General features: G+C 41.9%; 2 protein-coding genes across 3 annotated transcripts in view; one reads left to right on the top strand and one right to left on the bottom strand.

Annotated features, from left to right (window-relative positions):
- LOC311249111 (cadherin-6-like) overlaps positions 1-15,664 on the top strand; it is a 74,122-nt gene extending 58,458 nt beyond the window's left edge. For both annotated transcript variants that reach the window (XM_084339862.1, XM_084339863.1), the window contains exons 8-12: positions 5,764-5,900; positions 7,076-7,197; positions 9,500-9,617; positions 9,866-10,117; positions 11,154-15,664. In XM_084339862.1, the coding sequence (XP_084195988.1) occupies positions 5,764-5,900; positions 7,076-7,197; positions 9,500-9,617; positions 9,866-10,117; positions 11,154-11,656 (1,132 nt within the window). In that variant the 3' untranslated portion in view covers positions 11,657-15,664. The remainder of the gene's footprint in view (positions 1-5,763; positions 5,901-7,075; positions 7,198-9,499; positions 9,618-9,865; positions 10,118-11,153) is intronic.
- Positions 15,665-17,185: 1,521 nt separating this feature from the next.
- Positions 17,186-20,066, bottom strand: part of drosha (drosha ribonuclease III) — a 99,372-nt gene continuing 96,491 nt past the window's right edge. The window contains exon 32 of the mRNA XM_084339857.1: positions 17,186-18,634. Coding sequence (XP_084195983.1) covers positions 18,504-18,634 — 131 coding nt within the window. The 3' untranslated portion in view covers positions 17,186-18,503. The remainder of the gene's footprint in view (positions 18,635-20,066) is intronic.

The following is a 20,066-nucleotide window of genomic DNA, read 5'->3' as shown; positions in this document are numbered from 1 at the left end:
TCCCGTCTTAAACAGCTGCCAGCTCTTAAAAGACTTTTATTAGTCCTGGTTTTAATGAAGCGTTTTAGTGCCGCGATAATCTAAATGCTGTTTCCAGTCGTCAGCTTACCAAGGGCAGACTTTGGGAAACACATTGAAAAACTCTCAGGACTTCAGAGATCGAATGTTAATTCAAAATGTCATCCGCGCTCAGGTTTAGGTTTTGTTCATACACAAAAGTGCCAGGAAAATGTTAAAACTGAGCTAAATTTAAAGTTCAGAGTTCAATTTTAACACAAATATCTGAACTTTCTCCTCCTCACATTTTCAAAACAGCCTCGTTACTTTAGTTTGATGCATTTGAGGGGAATTATGGATTCTTTTTATTTTGCGTCATTGCACGCCGCCTCTCCAACATCACAAGACTGATTTCAACCTATCAGCGAGACGAAACAAAGACCTAAAAGACATAAGAAGACGTAAACAGACAGAGGGAGACTGGAATGGGAGAAATGGGCGTGTTAATGTCTCGTATCTGCAGAGATTTACTTATTTTCTAACTTTGTTGCTGCTCGGGACGCTTTACCAACCCAAAATGTGGCTATTTGACGTCCTGAGAATGAATCAGTCATCCAGGTCATGGTGTTCTGACTAACTGGAGGGGAGTTGCAGGCTTTTAAACTGTGTGTGGGAGTGTCCTTACAGAGTCAACTGGCCATCAACCATTCACACCTGGGCTCACCTAGCCCTAGCCACATGAAGGCCGGTTGGGTCAACGACCCACAAGTGGCCCTGACAACTCTGAAACTCAGAGCTCACACGTGTCCGTAACAACTCTGTAAGGACACTCCCACACAGAGTTAAAAAGCCCCCTCCAGTTAGTTAGACCTGAAGAAGCCTCTTGGATGAAAGTCCAGTTGCCTACGATATAGCACTTAAAATGACGTGACTTTTACCAGAGTATCTGTACTTCTACTGGAGGAAAGGATGTGTGGACCTCTGTCAACAGCTCGGTATCATATACACAGTATACAGAGTGGTGTTGTTCATGAACAAAAGAGTCTATCGTCTCAGCCACTTATCTTCTCGTCAGTTGGCAGTTAATTCCTCGGTGATTCAGTGTTTTCTCACACTTTTTTTTCATTACAGAAAGATCGACTCTCAACTTCTCTAAAGTAACATCAGATATTAGAGGTTTTCACAATTGAACAGAGGTGGAATCACTCTCAACCCACTTAGTCCTTACAGCCTTTCTCGCCAACATTAAGAGAAATTGAACTGACTCTTCAAAGAATCAGGCGTACGTCTTAATAGGCATAAAAGTGGGTTGGGGAGCAGTTGCTGCCCTATCACCGTACTTATGTCTTTACATATCGCCGTCCGAAATAATTTCATTTCTTTACACTGCCAAAGACAATATAGTCTGGTACCAGTTATTGTTCGGCACTTGGGAACATTTTGAGAAGCTCCTTTTGTGTATTTGCTATAGATATATCAACATTATGTCAAATATTATATTGCATCTCCCTCTATCTGTTGTTTAGGGATGTTTTGGAAGGCATTAGCAGAATTTCTGTCTTTTGGCCACCTCTCAAATTCATGCTCAAAACTAATGGGAGGCAGCATATCACCAGAGTAATGGCTAACTGTTGCTAACTGTAGCTACCGTTAGCTGTTTAGCTCAGTTAGCAGTGCAGCTAGTAGTCCAGCCTGTGAGACTGAGGACTGGCCTGTGGCTAGCTGGTTAGCATGCTAACTTCAGTAGACATCAAACATCAAAACAATTATTTCTTCACATTCTGTTGATCATTTTATTTATTTATTTATTTATTTTTTTTACATGTTGCACCTTTAAGATGCTCCTAATGGTCCGACTCTATCCAAGTTAAATGTGTGTAACTCAGAATACATTATTTCTACGAAACATTAATGCTTTTAATGGAGTGTCAATTTTGTTTTGACAGCAGTTTTTTGTTATTTATTGAACATATTACAAGAACAGACAAACAAGGCACTTTTCTATGTCAAGTGAAACAGAACAGAGTGAGAACAGAACGCAGAAAGCACAACGAAAAATACATAAAAACAACTTAACATCTTAAATCAACATAAACCTACCAAGTAATGACAACAATTCAAAGGCTTTCCTGTCTCCAACAAGATTCTGTGACTTAAATTTCAACTTCAGTTACTTTTAAGTTGGACTCGTTCCTCCAGTGGCTCAGACTTGGTTTAATTTGAAAATAACTTCCCTAGTAAAAGCATAGTGTTGAGGACAAAGTCTAAGTTGTCGTGTTTTAACAGCAGTTTATGTTGGTCCACATGATCCAGAAGTCCATAAAATGCTGTAGAAAACTTTTTTCAATTCTTTGACTTCATCTGCTGATGAAGTATCGTGTGATACGATCAGAAGCTTCAGAAAAGCGACTAAAAGGACCTGAGGGTGAGAGTGTCTTGAAGAGATTTTTGGTAAATAAGTGCTGACAGGACTGGACTCACATTGATATCTGGTCATTTAAACGTTTTCAGGTCAAACTAGACAACTTTTGACCTTGAGATCCCTGCATCAGTACTCATACTGGCTGCCAAGTGACTCTGACTCCAAAGAATGCCTTTTAAAAATACTGTTGCAGGCGTGCAGCCTCTGTAGCGAGGACAGAGGATATATGTCCCCAACCCGCTGATCGCTAACATTTCTGTAACCCTCCATGTCCTTCTGCTTGGCCTCCCATCCAGCCAGCTGCCTGCCTGCTGAGTGCAGCACTTTGGATGCCCGGTCAGGACGAGGCGCGCTGTTATCTCTGTGCCATTAATCAGGGGAAGGGTTAGGCCCAGCCAGCTGAATTATTGGGAATATTAGAAAAGCAATTAGTAAAGCCCACGGCCGACGCAGCTTTAACGAGGTTAGAGTTACTGTCGGGGGCCCGGCGAGGTGGTGTAGGAGTGGAGGAGAGGCTGGCGGAGACGAGGAGGGAGTGTTTAGATAAAGACACTAAAATGGTTGATGCGGGAGAAGCAGCAGGGAGGGGCTGGGGGGGAGGGAGGGAGGCGAGGAGAGAGCGGTGCGGCGGTGCATTGAGAGCCCGGGTTCATAGTCTCCCCTCGGGGGTCTCCTCCTTCTTACGCCGGCCCTCCTGATGCCTGCTACTCCATTAATCACACTGATGTATCACAGTAGTCTGGGAAGCAGAGAAAAACAACACAACTGGGTAACCTGTTGTGTGCAACCTCGTGTGTGTGTGTGTGTGTGTGTGTGTGTGTGTGTGTGTGTGTGTGTGTGTGTGTGTGTGAGAGAGAGACTGCAAACACTTACATAAATCTGTCATCACAACAGGACACAACATTCAGACTATGTGATAAAGGGTCAGTTCACCCAAATTGCATAAAATAGACTGTTACACTCACCTCTAGCTGTGTCTAGTCATGCAGATAATTTTGTTTTCTTTTTATCGGCGCAGGTTTCTCTGATGTTTCTGCTCCGTCTGCAGCAACTGTTTGGTAGTCAGATGTTTGAGAGGACGTCTCTGTTTTATTGAATAGTCTGTCAGGCTTTTATTTTTTATTTTTTTGTATTATTTCGCATGGTTTGCCAAAAAAAAAGTCATGTTTTTTGTACACGGAGAACAAATCGCCACGCTGCGGATCAACTAGACTGACAAGTGAAAGGGCAGAGGGAGTCAAAGATATCTCTGAGCAACGGTTAAAGAAGAAGAGGAGGAAATCGACAGTCATTGGCAAAAGAAATTAGACGCTTAGCATCAGAATCTGTGCAGATTTAAATAGAAACAGGCTCCTGTTTCAGTGCCAAGCGCACAATAATGTCTATAACAAGTTGGAATTAACAGATGTGTTGCTCTAACAGAGCTATTCTTAAAACGGCAGAAAAGAAACAGAAGGTTGGTCTAGGGTCAGCGCTGCAGACCCAATCAGCTGGATGTTGCTCTAACGAACATCCAGACAAACTTTGAGACAATTGTTGAAATTAGCAAACTTGTTTCTTTCTTTTCAGGAGTAACTTTTCAATCTGTATCATTTAATATACTGTGCTGCTTTGCTTTGATAAACCAGACCTACCCAACAGCGACGTCTCACCACCAGTGGGACTAACTGCTTGTTTTAGTGAAAACTCAAGCTGGACTGACGACTCACAGTTCAAACATGTTCAATCTAACCACCAAGTAGACCCAAAGAAAAACAGGTTTCCAAAAATATTCAGAGTCCAGTTGCCCACTAATGATTTATGGTCACGTTAACTTTTCTGGACTGGGAAACAAATTTGAAATCAAAGGTTAATTGGGGGAAGTTTTAATCATTTCATTCTTCTTCTTCTGCTTTTGGGGACAAAACTATTTCGGATGTAATGAACACATTCGGTGTCTGAATTGTAATTTCTATTAAAATAACCTTTATTGAAGCAAAGAAGAAAAACAGCAATACAACAGGTGAACGGTAGTGTACTAAAATCTCAAATCACAAATGAACAACGTACGAGTTGTACAAAAAATAAATGATAAACATGTTAGCAACTAAACTTACAGATTGTTTTGTTACATCTGCTTGTTTCTGCATAATGTTTACACATGATTTACACAATAAGGATGTATGAGGGTAATGAAACACTTAAATAGAAAAACAGTGTAATCCATTGTGATCACTGGCTCGCTTCATGGTATTGATATTTATGCATTTGGATTCTGTGTAACAGCAACAGGAGATGCATTTACTGGCAGGAGGACATAAGCTGTTCATTTTGAGTCATTTTTCATTTGAAAAACATGATTTCCCTTCAAGTCTTGTGCCAAAATAATTGAGACAATCTGTGAAAGACCAGTCAATCAACCTGAGAGTGACAGCAGCCTCCAATCCCTCAGATGGATGTTGGATTTTCCAGAGTTGTGAGGTGTTACTACTCAGGTCCAGGGATGGTTTCCAAGATTAGAGAAACGATTGTATGGTTAGCTCACCTGCGAGCCAGCTGGTCGTTGTCTTCCAATTCAGATTTTAGATTGTTTTTGGTCTGAACCCTAAAAATAAGCTGGTTTTCCGCCAAAGTTCACAAACTGCAGCTGTGTACATCGGCAGGAGCGTCCTGTAACACATCTCAACACAAAAACCAGCGTCTCCGTGACGGGAAAGGAGGAATTAACGCCCCTGATCGATCCAAACACAAGGATGTTTTTCTGTAAAAGCATACTGCTGCTGAGTTTTCTTAAATTCTATACACCTTTGCATTTGTGTGGCGGCAGATGTTTCAGAGGCGGTTACGTCCAAACTTTAGGATGCAAACCTTAAACTATCCGTGCGGTGAGATCCCGCAGAGGGTAATTGAGAAAACATGTTTTTTGTGATTTGTGTAAAGCGAGCTTTTAGTAAAAGTGTGAAGGTGTTCAAAAGCAGTTTATTAACTCCTGTAGTTTGGCTCATTTGTGCCGGTGAAAACCAATTTTGTTCTCTTGAACAAAGTTGGCCTTTCTTCTGAGGGCAAACCTGCCTGGATTGATGCACAAAATTCTTATTTTCCTTAATGCTGTCTTGGTATGAATAGCAAAGAAAGGAAAGAATGGCAGAGTGCAGACAAGTCCATCATGCTTAGTGAGACTTGTTTTGAGTACCTCCTGCCTGCTGAAACCCCTCTAACCACACCAAATGTCAGTTTCACCACTGGTAAATGTGACCGTTCACACCTGAGAAGCTCTCTGAATGCGACTGTAGCCTTCACCCGGGGAACACAACACGCGTCCACGTTTAGAAGCTGATCTCTGTGTGTGCATTTGTGTTTTGCAGGTACACTATTGATCGGCGCACGGACATGGACAGAGTGTTCAACATCCATGCAGGCAACGGGTCAGTGTTCATCCTCAGGGAGCTGGACAGAGAAGAGAACGCCTGGCACAACATCTCCGTCCTCGCCACAGAGTTCAGTAAGTGCAGCAGGACGGGAAGCAGACGCTTTTCTGTTCGCCCTCCTCCTCTCTTTCTGTCGGCCAAATTTGATTTTTGGAGTTGATACTATCTGCTGAGTGTTCTGTGTTGAAGTGAAGAGAGAGGGTTCGTACTAGAGGTAGAGTGCTGCAACAGTCACTGCCAGTTCACTCGGCGTTGGCTGTTGGCTGGTGTTTGTTCACCACTCAAGAGTTACTGGACATAAACTGACAAATATGATGTACGTATATTATACACTCATTTGAATATATGGTACCGGTCCACATATATTTGACAAGTCGTGCCAATTTATTGTCGTTTAGCTTCAAGAATACATTACAAAATATAATAAATGTACATTTTGATACATATACTGGTATCTATTTAGAAATCTGACTTAATAAATATTTAGCATGTATTACTAGATATATATTTAAAATATATGTTAATGTTTTAACAGCAGTAATTGGTATATTTGTCAATAAGTAGAGAATATATTATTTGATATATTCAATATTTATTTGACAATACAAGACAATTTATTGTCATTTTGCTTCAAGAATATATTACAAAATATAATAAATGTACATTTTGATCATTCATTGGTAACACAGTAATATGTATTTTTAAAAAAAAAAACTTTTTACAATGTATGAAAAATGGAAATAGTTGGTACATTTGTCAATATATAGATAATATATTGTTTGATATATTCAATAGTACACTGCAAGTATATGTGGAGGGAGTCAAAATATATTACTGTACATTTTGATGATACATGAGTCATATAAAGCATATATATATATATATATATGGCTACAGCCAAGAATAGTTAGCACGGTTACTGTGCTGATATGCTGCCCTCTATATCTTTGGAGCTACCTTTGTTATTACATGCTGGCCATATTTTATGACACCTTTTTAATACTATGAGCCATTTCCAGCAGCTCACACATTATAATCCCTTCCATCTCCTTATTAACTTTTAATCTGAAATGAGTGCAGGAAGTGCTGATTTTCAGTAACAGTGCTTTGACACTGATAACTGATAAAAATATAAAAATATAACTTATGCATGGAAACATACACAAACACACACTATGGTAAAGTTTTGTCAGGTGAAGAAATAATCATTAGTGTAAAACTTCACTGTCCTCACCTTTGTGTTTCCTAGACAACCCGCGACAGATCAGCCGTGTGCCGATTTACATCAGAGTCCTGGACGTCAATGACAACGCGCCGACATTTGCCACCAATTACGAGACGTTCGTGTGTGAGAACGCAAAGGCTAATCAGGTTGGTACGACCGAAAACACAAAGCAGTAGTCGTGGTTTCATCTCCACTTCCCCTGTTAGGATTATGTGTCCGCTTCCAGCACAGCATGTAATTAGCAGACCTCAGAGAGAATTTGTAAATCCGTCACGTGTATGAAGAAGAGCTAGATGGATGGAGATAACGAACACATCTGGGGACCCTTTTTTCTCTCAGGTTGATAAAAAACAATTTTCAGGACGGTTTCCTCTTCCTCCATGTAGAGATTAAAGAAGTTAAAAACTCATCTGAAGGCATTGAAAAGGGTTTTACAATGACACAGATGCATTATGGACGAAGTGTATGTTATATGTGCTTCTCAAACATCACAGTATGACAGTTGTCTTTTCAGTTGTACTGCTGCTGCTTCTCCTAAACTGAAAACCCAAAGTGCTTTGACACTTTGACACCGAGTCTTCAGTTTCAGTATCACACTTCAGGTCAGAACCAAATGTTTCTGTCGACAGTTTATCTGAGCTCACAGATAAACCACTACGTGATGTTCAAACACAGAAAACAGAGAAAAAAAACAACAACCTCTATATACAATATCATCTTTTTGATATTAGACCTCAGCTGCAGTGGTGGTGGAAGAAGTACTCAGATTATTAAAGCAACACGTCACCCAAAAGTGCAAAAAATCCCATCATTTTCTACTCACCCCCGTGTCGATAGGAAGCTACACAGCGGCTACATTCACCTACAGGTTTTGGTGTTTAAATGATTCATGCTTTCCAAAAGTTTTGAAAACGGTCCAGTAGATTGCCTCAGCTGGTTGCAATAGCTCTAATCCTTCAGGGCATCTCTGACCGTCAAAGTAACGTCCACTAAAAGTGCTTGTTTTGCCCCAGACGGGCTGAGGTTGTTATTTTAAGTGGCTGACAACACTATGGAAATGATCCCGACAGAGAAAGACCTTTTTGTCGAATAATAAGATCTTGTCTGCGGCCAGAAACACACCTGTCGTTGAAGGAGAAGCTCTGAAAACGAGTAAAGTTCATTTGCAGGAATGTAAAGTTACGTAAAATGTCCACATTCATGTACTTAAGTATATTCCTGAGTCAATTATGTGTCTCTTGGCAACTCTGAAAACTACCAGGTGTAAAGGTTGTACATGTGTTTAGTGCTAGATGCATTTTGAACGATTGCCATCAGTAAGGTTTATGAATCCCCCAAAGACCAAATGTTGACATGTAAATTGGAGCCACCAACGGGCATGTGCTGTGATATCTTTGTTAATTAGATGGTTAAGAGCTAATGTTGGTCAATATGACAACAAAGTGTGCAGCATGAGACACTTGCTGGCTGTATAAGGCCATGATATGATATATACACTGATCAGTCACAACATTAAAAGGACTAACAGGTGACGTGAATAACAATCATCTCACCCTGCTACACTGCAAGAAAGCTCAGGGATGTCATGACAAAGTACTCGAGGCATCAACCTGGCCTCAACACTCCCCAGATCCCAATCCGATCAAGCATCCGTGCAATGTGTCTGAACGAGTCCGATCCATGGAGGCCTCGCCGTGGATCAGACTTAGCTTTGACCTGTCAAGACAAGGACACAGGACCTCTTGGGGTGTCCGGCATCAGGCAGTAGGTGACGGATCCTTTGAGTACTTTGGGTTGCGACGGAACTCGTTCATGGATCGTATTTGTTTCAGCACGTCCCATGGACGCTCAATCAGATTGGGATAAGGGGGAATTTGTAGGCCGGGTCGATTTCTCAAGCTTTTTGTTTTCCTGAGGAGGACCCAACGCCAGGACCCAAGGCTTCCTAGCAAGATATGTCCTGTGGGTTGCAGGGGCGCCCTCCATGGTTTGTACCTGTTTCAATACATCCCACAGATGTTCAGTTGGATATCGATCTGGGGAATTTGGAGGCCGGGTCAACACCTTGAGCTCAATATTGCTCAGGGGCCACTGTCATAATGGGGTGTACTTGGTCTGCAACAGTGTTTGTGTGGGTGGCATCATGAATGAGAGGCTTCCCAGCAGAACATTGCATTGTAACGAGACGATCAATTCGCCACTCAATTCACCTGTTAGTCCTTATAATGTTGTGACTTATCTCTTTTAATAATATTTCCCACTCCTATAAAGCTGAGTGGTTGAAATGATGGGTTCCCAGTTAAACAGAGCATTAAAGTGTCTATTGAAAACTTCTAAGAAGGTTACAGTATGTGGTTGAATTGCAGTTTTTCACAGCTGAAGATCGTTTATGTTCCTTCAGTATGGCTGCTGGAAGGTCGAGTTACTCACCCTGTTTCTTATTTTCAGAGGATACAAACGGTGAGTGCCACAGACCCTGACGAGCCACTCGGAGGACACCGATTTTTCTTCAGTCTCGCACAGGAGGCTGCTGGGAAGGCCAACTTCTCCGTCCGTGATAACAAAGGTAATACACTCAGCTCGTGCTTGCGGTCATGAGATTAACTTCAATCTTCTTGTCTACTGCTCCCATAAGGCACTTACACCTGTTGTTCTTAACCACATCTGCACGATGATGTGATTTATAGTTTTTCATCTTGCCGCACTAAAAGCACACTCACAGAACCCAAATGAAATTTCAAGGGGAGTTCATTGAAATATTCATTCAGCCGATATTGATTGCTGCGTAGTAACTGGATACCTTGTTGTTTTCAGACAACACAGCCTGGATCTTGACCCGGAGGAACAGCTACAACAGTCTGCAGAAGAGCATCTACCACGTGCCTGTGGTCATTTCGGATGGAGAGTTCCCGATGCAAAGCAGCACCAGCACCCTGACCATCAGAGTGTGCACCTGCGACCGCGAGGGCAACATGAAGCTGTGCAACGCCGAGGCCCTCACAGCAAGGGCGGGACTCAGCACGGGAGCCTTGGTGGCCATTTTGCTCTGCGTCATCATCCTGCTCAGTGAGTACAGACGGTGGTCTGAGACGGAGAGGAAGTGCACCTGAAGCTCAATCGTGCAAACATTTGTTTTTCCCATTTGATCTTAATTTAAGCAGGGCGGCTTCACTGAAAATTTGATTTGAGCGTCTCCTGAAGCTCCGCTCGAGAGCTTCCCGCTATAGCAAATCGCCCCTCGCAGGTGTTAAAGAGACCGTTTTGTATTTCACTCCTTAATGTGATTCATCGCTTCCTGTGGGCGGATAATTCTGCCAGTGACCGCAGCTGACATGTTAATTTGATTTGAACAGCATAGCAGCAAAGATCTACAGCATCTGAGCTGAGGGAAGGGAACATTTTGCTTTATTGCAACCCAAATTTTTGCTTTAGGATGAAAAAGAGCGGTGCATTTTTACATAAAAACTAGTGTCTGGTACAGCTGGAAGCAGTGGTGTAGCTATGTGTGATGTGTCAGTGGTGGTTTCCCAAATCCAAACCAATTTTTTAATATTGAGAATCTGTGCCCTTCAGGCTTAAACAGCAATGGCGGTTTAAGAGAACTTTTGTGTGCAAGGCCAGAAAAGTTGAATTTCTGAGGCTCAAAACATAAAAACAATACAATTGCTTGAGGGACAAGGTTATAGAGGTAGTTTTAGGCTCCAATAACCATATTTTTTCAATGACCTGTCTATGTAGCATCCAAGGAGGCTTTAACGGCTGGACAAACAGAGAAATAACGACATCACTCAAATGTCTTAATGCTACATAAGAAGCGTTTCGAGCACACAGTGTACTTTACCGTTTTCTTAAACTGCATTCCTTTGTGATCTTAAGCAGCAGTGGCCCTGAGGAGGGAAAAAATACATAATGCATCCTTGTGGTGGCTGAGCCTGTTTCTACAAAGTCAGACAAAGTCCCTGAACATCAGTGAACACTCATGCAACATCAACAATTCCCCCTGGACAGTCGCTGGCCTTCAGAACAAGGAGAGGGAGCAGAGAAACAACAGCAAAAGTCACCTAACTCCGTTACTTGTTCTTTGTTTTTGTTCTCTCTGCAGTGATTGTGGTGCTGTTTGCTGCCCTGAGGAGGCAGAGGAAGAAGGAGCCTCTGATCATCTCCAAAGAGGATGTCAGAGACAACGTCGTCAGCTACAATGATGAAGGGGGCGGAGAGGAGGACACTCAGGCCTTTGATATCGGCACACTGCGCAACCCAGAGGCCATCGAGGAGAGCAAGCAGCGGCGGGACATCGTCCCAGAAACCTTCTACCCTCCGGTTCGACGGCCTGTGCTGCCCCCGACTCGGGACAATAACGGGGACGTGAGAGACTTCATCAACCAGAGGCTCCAGGACAACGACAGCGACCCAACGGCGCCGCCTTACGACTCCCTGGCCACCTACGCCTACGAGGGGAACGGCTCCGTAGCAGAGTCCCTCAGCTCGCTGGAGTCGGTGACCACCGAGGGCGACCAGGACTACAACTACCTGAGCGAGTGGGGTCCCCGGTTTAAGAAACTGGCGGACATGTACGGGGGAGACGACAGCGACAGGGATTCTTAACGAGAGCCTGGCACACAGACGAGGAGCGAAAACAAAACACATGTTTAACACTTTTCTGGTGGACGTGTGGCGAGAAAAAATGGCGAAAGGACCGAGAAACGAGCGCGGTTTTGTTCCGAGTGCTCTTTCACCGCCATCAGATCACCATTCAGTTGTCCCTCCGGTGACCAGACGTAGGCTTTGTGTGTCCAGTCAGTGTTAGTTGCGTTTTTGCAAGGGTTCAGTGAAAAGAGACTTTGTGTCAAGACTTGTTTTTTTTTTTTTTTTCTGTGTATACGGGGTGTACATGAGGCCCTAATATATCTATACCGATATTTTCTTTTTGTTTGTTTTTCCAAAGCTGCGTGTGATGGACACGTTCAACAAGCAGTTTTGTAAACCAACAGATATGCCTATGTATTTTTCAGTGTTTCTGGGACAAAAACATGCTGCATATTGTGAGTTCTATCTTAGCTTGTGTACGTACGGTAATATGATACAATACGCTGTACAGTTGTTTTGTTTTTCTAGGGATTTCTATTGTCCAAAAATGATCCCTCCTTTCAGCGACGGCTGCCTCGCATTAGCCACTTATCCACAGTTGTGCTTGAGCCAGAAGTGCCAGGAAATGTTGGCATCATCATCCCCTGATGTGAAAATGAGAAATCTCGATACAGATTGGATTTGAGGGGGGGGGGGGGATACATCATCGAAATTTTGTGTCAGTTGTGGCTCGTTGCTGGTGCTGTTGACAAGTGGCTAATGTTCTTTAAAGCTTACATGAAGCTGCGGTAAAGGAAAGTGGATTTTATGGCCACAACAAACACACCAGTTTGCTTTTTCTTTTTTTTCTTTTTTTGCAGTATCTGATTTTCATCTCCGCACAGCTTTCGAGCGTTTGCTGTGAGGTGAGCTGAAATACCAAATATTTCTTCATTGAGCTGAATGTCTTCAGAACCGTTTTTCTCTGTGCGGCCGACTCGTTGGCTGAAAAATGAAGTACACAGAATAGTGTTGTTTTTCTATGATGCATTGATAAGAATCACTAATCCAATGTGCACCAGGCTCAGTTAGAGGAAAATACTGGTCCTGTTTGGACTTTTTCCCGCTCATCTCAACCACAGATATGTTTAAATGTTTCACTCTGTACAGCATGGTGTAAGTCAAACTCACATTTACTCCCGGTGCTGGAAGGATGCCGCTGAGCCTGAAACTACAGCATCAAATTAAAACATCTCGTGGACAGTTGCAATTAAAAGTCATTGTGCAGTTTTATCTTCTTACCCTAAATGGTTCATTTTATCTGTTCAGGTGATGAAGGAAACCAAGGAAAATAGCATTTTAATCAGTCCTGGATTGGAATTTACACGAGTGTTTAAACTTGGACTCTGATCATCTGTGAAGCTTTTTTCTTTCATGTGACTAAAGCATCAAAGTCTATTATATGAATCAAAAGAGTAGCCTTAAACACATCTTTACTAGAAATAGCCTGAAGAGTAGATTTTCTTCATTTCTCTTCTCACAAAGAAAACTAGAATGGCACTCAGCAGAGCGCAAACCCCCGAACCTCAGGTCCAAGGCCCAACAGTCCCCTTCAATTCAGGCTGATGAAATAAAAAAATAAAACATATTTTAAATCCACCAGATCAAATTGTACTCACTCAGAGATAGCAGCCACCTAAATATGTATACCTATAAGACAAGACTCATCCTCCCTCCAAGTTTGGTGGAAATCTGTTCAGTAGTTTTTATGTAATCCAGCCGACACACCAACCAACGAACGGAGCTGTGTCGTCAACATACGCTGCATTCACCTGCTCCTCGGTTGCTCTTATTTCCTGAGTTGGTAAGCTGTTTTTGCATTTTATGCGCTCAGAGGGTTTAAACAACACGTTGACAGTTGTTTTTCAGTATTTTAGTGACAAGGAAATGCAAAGGAAACGATGCAATGACTATACAACACAAGACTTCAGTAAAAATGACATCCCATCAACCCAAAATTTACCAAGATTTTCACCAAGTTGTTGTTCCGACAGTAGAGGGTGTGAATTTACATGAATATTCAGAGTCGGATAAACATTTTCTGATAAGTCCGACTGCACTGATAACCTCCTTGGTGGAAGTGAAACACCCAAATGTACCACATGACTTATATATGACCAGTTTTTCTTACTTTGAAAATAAAATAAACACTACTTTGGATCAAGATTTGGTGGCCTGAGAGGGATCAGAGAAGATGCCCTTCGAGACTGTTTAGAAAGTGGCAGGCACTTTAAAAAAAATACTTGGCAGGTGATCAAAACCAATCAGATCAACCGACCATATGACGTACAAGGGGAACGTTGCCTGTGGAGCCAGCAGGTAAATCGAACTCTCACGGATGTCATCGAGAAAAAGCCTTCAGTGCCGACCTTTGCTCTCCTTTCAATGAAAACCAGGCTACGCTAAGTAGCTACTCTCGCCGGTCGTCACATGTGAACCACACGTGTGGCTGTAATCACATAGCTCGAAGCTTGCAGCATGGATCCTCGTGTGATCTCTGCCCTGCAGAGTAGAATGTATAATAATGTAACATAGCAGTTCAGTCATGAAAATGTGCCAAAAAGCGAAGGACACCAGTATTTTCCTTTTGAAAAAAAAAAAAAGAAATCATCCAGTTTCTCTTCTCTGTTCCCTGCCTTTCATTACATGTACTGTACGTAGTGTTAAACATGAAGCCAGTCCAGGTGTTTGGGGCTTTACCCGACTGATTTCCTGAGGGACGAACAGGCTTTTCCATAAAGGGGCTTATCAAGGGGCACCTGACCTTTGAGCGGTATGGAATAAGGTTCTTAAACCCAGAGGTGAGTCATCGGCTCGGAGAGAAGGTCAAAACATTATCCTGCAGCGAGAACACACAAGCAGTTCAGCTTTTAATTTGATTTAGAAAACCACAAAAAAAACAAAACAAAAAAAAACAATATTGTCAAATTACTTTAAGACCTAACTATCCTAACTATGAATAAACAGTTTTGAAATAAAGAGAGCTTGTTGAACTGTGAGGGCAGAATGATATCAGGAAGAGGGAAAAAAAAACACAGACAAACTAAAACAAGCTCTGGCCTCACTTTAGCAAAAGGCCAACCTGTGGAGAGGCTGACATTTATCAGACATTTGAAACAGTAATAACAAAACACAATGGCATAATTGCCACATGGGTACACTTTTTCTCTGTGCTCTGAAGCAGGCTTGACACCGACGTCGGTGCAGCACATTAAACAATTCAATTGATAACAGAGTGGTTGGAAAATTCTTTACGCTCGCCTGTTGTACACACGTGCTCTTTTTTTTTCCTCTCGCCCCCTTGTATTGTTTATAAGCTCGTTGCCGGAGCTCCCGTTGCGTAAGTGGCCATTTCAGATTGCGGCGACGTTTCCGTGATAAGCATTTAATGGGTTTAGAAACCCTTCGCTCTATGAAAACTGCTTCTCTGCCTCAAGGTGCAATGTGAGGCCTCGAATGGAAATCAACATGACAGCAGCACTCACCAAAAGCATCTTTTCCTTCAGTCTTCACTATTTTTCTGTCTTCATACAGGGTGTCAGCATATCGCCATTACGAAGACGTGCTTGTGTTGTCCTATGGAGAGTGTAACTGCCTCCAAGCACTGGCGCCATGCTCCGCTATGATAAAGAGAAAATGTTGCACATCGTAACGTGCCGCGCCGTCACGTCTGTTTGGTTTTTTTTTTTCCTTCTTCTTTACGTTGAGGCAACTAGATGGTGACGCTGATGTCCTCTTCTTCTCCAGATACAATAGATCTGTGGTTGTTGATGTGTAGACACTGTCGGCCTCGGGGCTCACCTCTGCTACGGTATATTATGTTGGTGACAATGTGATTGAGCAGTCGAGTTTTGTCAACGTAGAAACAAGTGGAGAGGTTGTGGTAGTGCAAAGGGGCCCTAACGTCATTGGCCGTTCATCGATCTGCTTTGTAAAACGTGATATTTTGTACTGAATATTTATATGACACGATTAAATATCTTTAAAACCAGAGCCTCTGTTGTCTTTGTGACGTATTCTTTCACACATTAAAAGGGCAACGCCACCAATTTTACACATTAAAGAGAGTTCACAGGGCGTTAATTAATACTTAATAAGCCACTTCTAAGACCTAACATGATGCTTATTTATGTTAATAAGACACTTATAATTAGTGACTAGAAACTTGTAAACAATTTATAGATGGACTGGTCCTGCTTTAGCTCCAGTAGCTGCAAAAAAGCAAAGTTAATTGTTACTAAGTGCGTAGTTAAGTGATAATTTATACATAATAGAGTATTTATTAGCATTAACATGTCACTAAAACAGCTTAGTGGAGACTTAAAAATGAGGTAATATGAAAGTTAAATCCAATAAATTTATTTATAATGTGTTATTAACAATTTTGGGCCCTCATAAGGCTTTTATTAATGCTGTTTGGCAGTCAATGAACTGTTAAGTTTCTGATAAATAGTTAAACCAACAATAACTGTGTAAATGATGCTATTATTAACCCTTATTAATGTTAATCAGGGTCTTATAAGGTCTAATAAGTGGCTCATTAAATACTTAATTGTTATTACAAGGACCTAAATATAAAGCGTTACTAAAAAGGGGTGTAAAGACTTTCATGGCTGCATGTAATCTGATAAATTGCCTCTGGTGACGTCACATGGTGGCTCAGTTGCATTGTGGGTAAGAAGAGTGTGTGGAATGACAGAGCTGGTATCTCTGGTTCTGCTGGATCCATTGAGATTATTTGTTTGTAATCACTGTTCATAATGGGTCCAAACAGTGATTTTAAAACATTGTGCCTACATTACCCACAATGCAGCTTGGCCACTGAGTGATATCACTGGAGGTAATTTATCAGATTTCATGCAGCTTCCTCTGGAGCCAATAAAAGGCTTTATGCTACTTTTTTCACATTTGTGGTCGACTCCCTGAGACCTGTAAACACACTTTAATGTGGAGAATTGGTGGAGTTACCCTTTAAACGGACGGTTAACGACCCGACAGGTGTATTTACATGTGCAGCAGCTCGAGTTGACTCTTCTCTCCTCTTTTTCTTCTGGTTATGGAGGATAATTTCAGTTTTATCTGCAGCCACAGGGCTAGAATGACGGCATTAACCGTCCTCACAGGTATACGTACATATTATCTTCAATAAATCTCAATATAAAAAAGATCCAACTCCACGTGTCAGATAGTAATTCATACGACTGTCGTCGTTAAATAGCTAGATCCAGAGGCTACTGAGCTGAGGAAATTGTTAATTAGACAATCTATAATTAAGATCTGTTAGACAGCCAATCGGATTTGGAGAGAGAGGTTAAAAAAGAGAGAGTGGGTGAAAAAAAAAGGAAAAACACATTTTGATTATTAGAGGATGAGTGGCAGATGTGAGACAGATGGTGACACTGTAGTCATTGAATATAATTGACTCAACCGTTCCTCCGGTTGAGGCCTCTCAGCAGAGGACTGAGTGGGTGAGCATTACAACAAAATAAAATCATGTTCACGACCGACTGGAACAGAATCTGAAACTTTATTTACAATAATAACTCGGATGGTCGACTTAACATTTCATTCTCCGTTAAAAAACGTATTTATTTTTCGGATTTTTGGCAAGAAGTGACAGTAACGTGAGCTCCTGTGGTGGTTTTGCATCATGAACTCAATATTTTTTTTAAAATTGCGCAACAAACAAACATAAGACAACATAAGGCCACCAGTGCTACAGTACTAAACAGCATAAAAACAACAACACATTCAATCACTTCTTATTCTGTTGGACTTCTGCGACACTTTAAAGGAACAGTTCCCCCTAAAAAAATGAAAATTCAGTCTTTGTATACTCACCACAATGTTGATGGAAGTCAGGTGAAGTTTCGTAGTCCACGAAACATTTCCAGAGCTTCACGGCAAAAAAGGTGTCAAAGCCTCCTCTTGAACAACTGAACCAGCTGTGGACTGAAAACAAACAAAATGGCTCTTTACAGCTCGTCCGGTGAAAAATCAGTTTGGGATCTCGGGGCTGCTGGAGACGCAGGATTACACAGGACGAGCTGTATGGAGCCATTTTATGTTTGAGTCTCCGGCTCCTCCAGTTGTTTAGGAGAATGCTGCGACACTGTTCTGCTGTGAAGCTCCAGAAATGGTTTGTGGACTATGAAACTTCACCTGAAGTTGAGTGATGTGACTGAATTTTAATTTTTTCGGGAGGACCCTCCCTTTTAAAAAGGTGCAATATGCAAGACTTGGGCAGCAAATCACCGGTGTAATCGCTAACTGCTGCTCACTGTAGCTGCTGTTAGCTTGTTTGCACAGTTAGCAGTGCAGCTAGGGGTCGTGTTAGTGGAGCACCAGGTGAGCGTTGGTGTTGTTTACTGTCACCTCTTGAGGTACAATGCAGCTAGGAGCTAGCTGGTTAGCATGCTAACTGCGACACAAAACATAGAGACTAAGACGTCACATTAAAACTGTTGTTTCGTCACAGTGTGATGATGGTTTTAGTTCAGTTTGAGTGTTTGAGTTGGAGTGTTTTAAGCCAAAAATCTTACATGTTGCACCTTTAACTTTCAAAATCGTGCACAAAAAACTATTATCACCAGAAATCTGTGGGTTAAAAGTCAAAAACAAAACAACTTATGCCCACCTGTGTCCCACCCATGTTCATGTGCAACCATCACCACTTCTACACTATCACATCTCTGCGATTCAACTAGTGGCATCTCTGTTTAGCCACGTCTTGCCTGGACGGGCCGCCACGCTCTCCAGACACAGCTCATCGATGTGGACGCCGGCCCTGATTGGCCGCCTCCTCCTCCCCAAAAAGAAGGTGCTGTCACTTCCTGCATTCCTCCGCCTCGTCGGTCTCCTTCTCCTGCCGCTCCCGCTCTCGTCTCATCTCCTTCAGCTCCTGTCTGTATTTCCGCTCGATGAAGCGCTTCTGATGAGCCATCTGTGGGAAGTTATCTGGTACAGGGAGAGGCAGAGCGGGAAACAGAGAGAAGTCGACCAAGGAGAACAGATAAAGAGAGAAAGACACAAGAGGAAGAGGGTGTGAAGAGACAAGGTCAGTTTCCAACTGGGCGACGACGGCAATTTGAGGGCTCAAATTGCAGCGACTCTTGTGTTCGTAGCGAGTGTCATGTTGTCACTTTGGGCAAATGAGCGAGAATGTTGCGGGCAGTATTGCGATTAAATTGCCCTCATGTTGTTATTTCATTAATAATGATGAAGCAACAAGAAATTAGACAGGCCTTGTTTGGTTTCAGCACAGTGACTATGAGATCTGATAGCATAATTACAAGTGAACATTCCTAAATGAGATCTGTAATAAGATGGCGTGCTGTGACAGCAGAGAAAAGCAAACAAAAACAGATACAAGCTGGTCGGATGTCAACATATAGGAAAGAGATAAAGCGAGAAAAGGAGCTTGTTTATCCTGCAGACGGAGCGCAGATGATCTTTAAATCGTCGCTGTGAAAAGTCACATGTATAAAACTGAAGCCAGACGTCTTTTATGGCCGACAAATGCTGCTACTTGTTAGAAACCGGAGAAGGAAAACTTGAAGGAGCTTCGGCCAAATCAGCCGTTAACTTCCAGAGAAGTTCTGAAGCTTCAATTTGGGTTTTTCTGCTCTTTGCCAACTTGCCTGAAGCCACACGAGCCAGATTTAGACAAATACAGAGGGAGGTTTGGTGGATTCAGACTCCAGGAAACACTCGAGTAAAAGTACTCTTAAAGTATCTGACATTACACGTATTTGAGTATCAAAACTACAAGTAAAAGTAAATTCGATGTATATAAATATGTATAAAATTAGCTCTACTTTTGCTCTGATGCTGCATGTAATCTGCAAAGTAACTAGTAACTAAAGTAATCAAACAAATGTAGTGGAGTGAAAGTATAAAGCAGCTTTACTCGAGTATTTCTGAAACTTTTCACTTCCACTCCGCCACATGTCAGAGGTAAATATTGTACTTTTTACTCCACTACATTCGTCTGACAGCTTTAGTTACTAGTTACTTTTCAGATTACCCTCCAGCCCAGAGAAAGCCACGTATCTCCAGATGTGTTGGTGTTGAATGCCTCCGCTACTTTAATCATAAATTCATGTTGTTTTATTAAAATGTTGTCTTTTGTGAAACAGTCATTAAAACAAAGATATCCAGTTCCCAAAGATAAACAGAAAATCTTTTATCAGAATTATTTGCTTATTGAAATGTTTCTGTTAGTCCACTAATTATATCAGCTCTAATTAAAATAAAGCAGATTTCCTCAAACCCATGCAGACACACTGAGCTCAGTTCATCCCACTGATCCACCAGCTGTTTTTTTTTGTACATTTTTTGATATTCAGCACTCAGGTAATTTTTCCATTAAGTGTTTACATTTCTGGCT

The sequence above is a fragment of the Pagrus pagrus genome (genome assembly GCF_965226575.1).
Source record: "Pagrus pagrus genome assembly, chromosome: 20".
NCBI classification, from domain to species: domain Eukaryota; kingdom Metazoa; phylum Chordata; class Actinopteri; order Spariformes; family Sparidae; genus Pagrus; species Pagrus pagrus.
The sequence above is the reverse complement of the archived record's forward strand: the minus strand, read 5'-3'. Positions and strand labels throughout refer to the sequence as shown.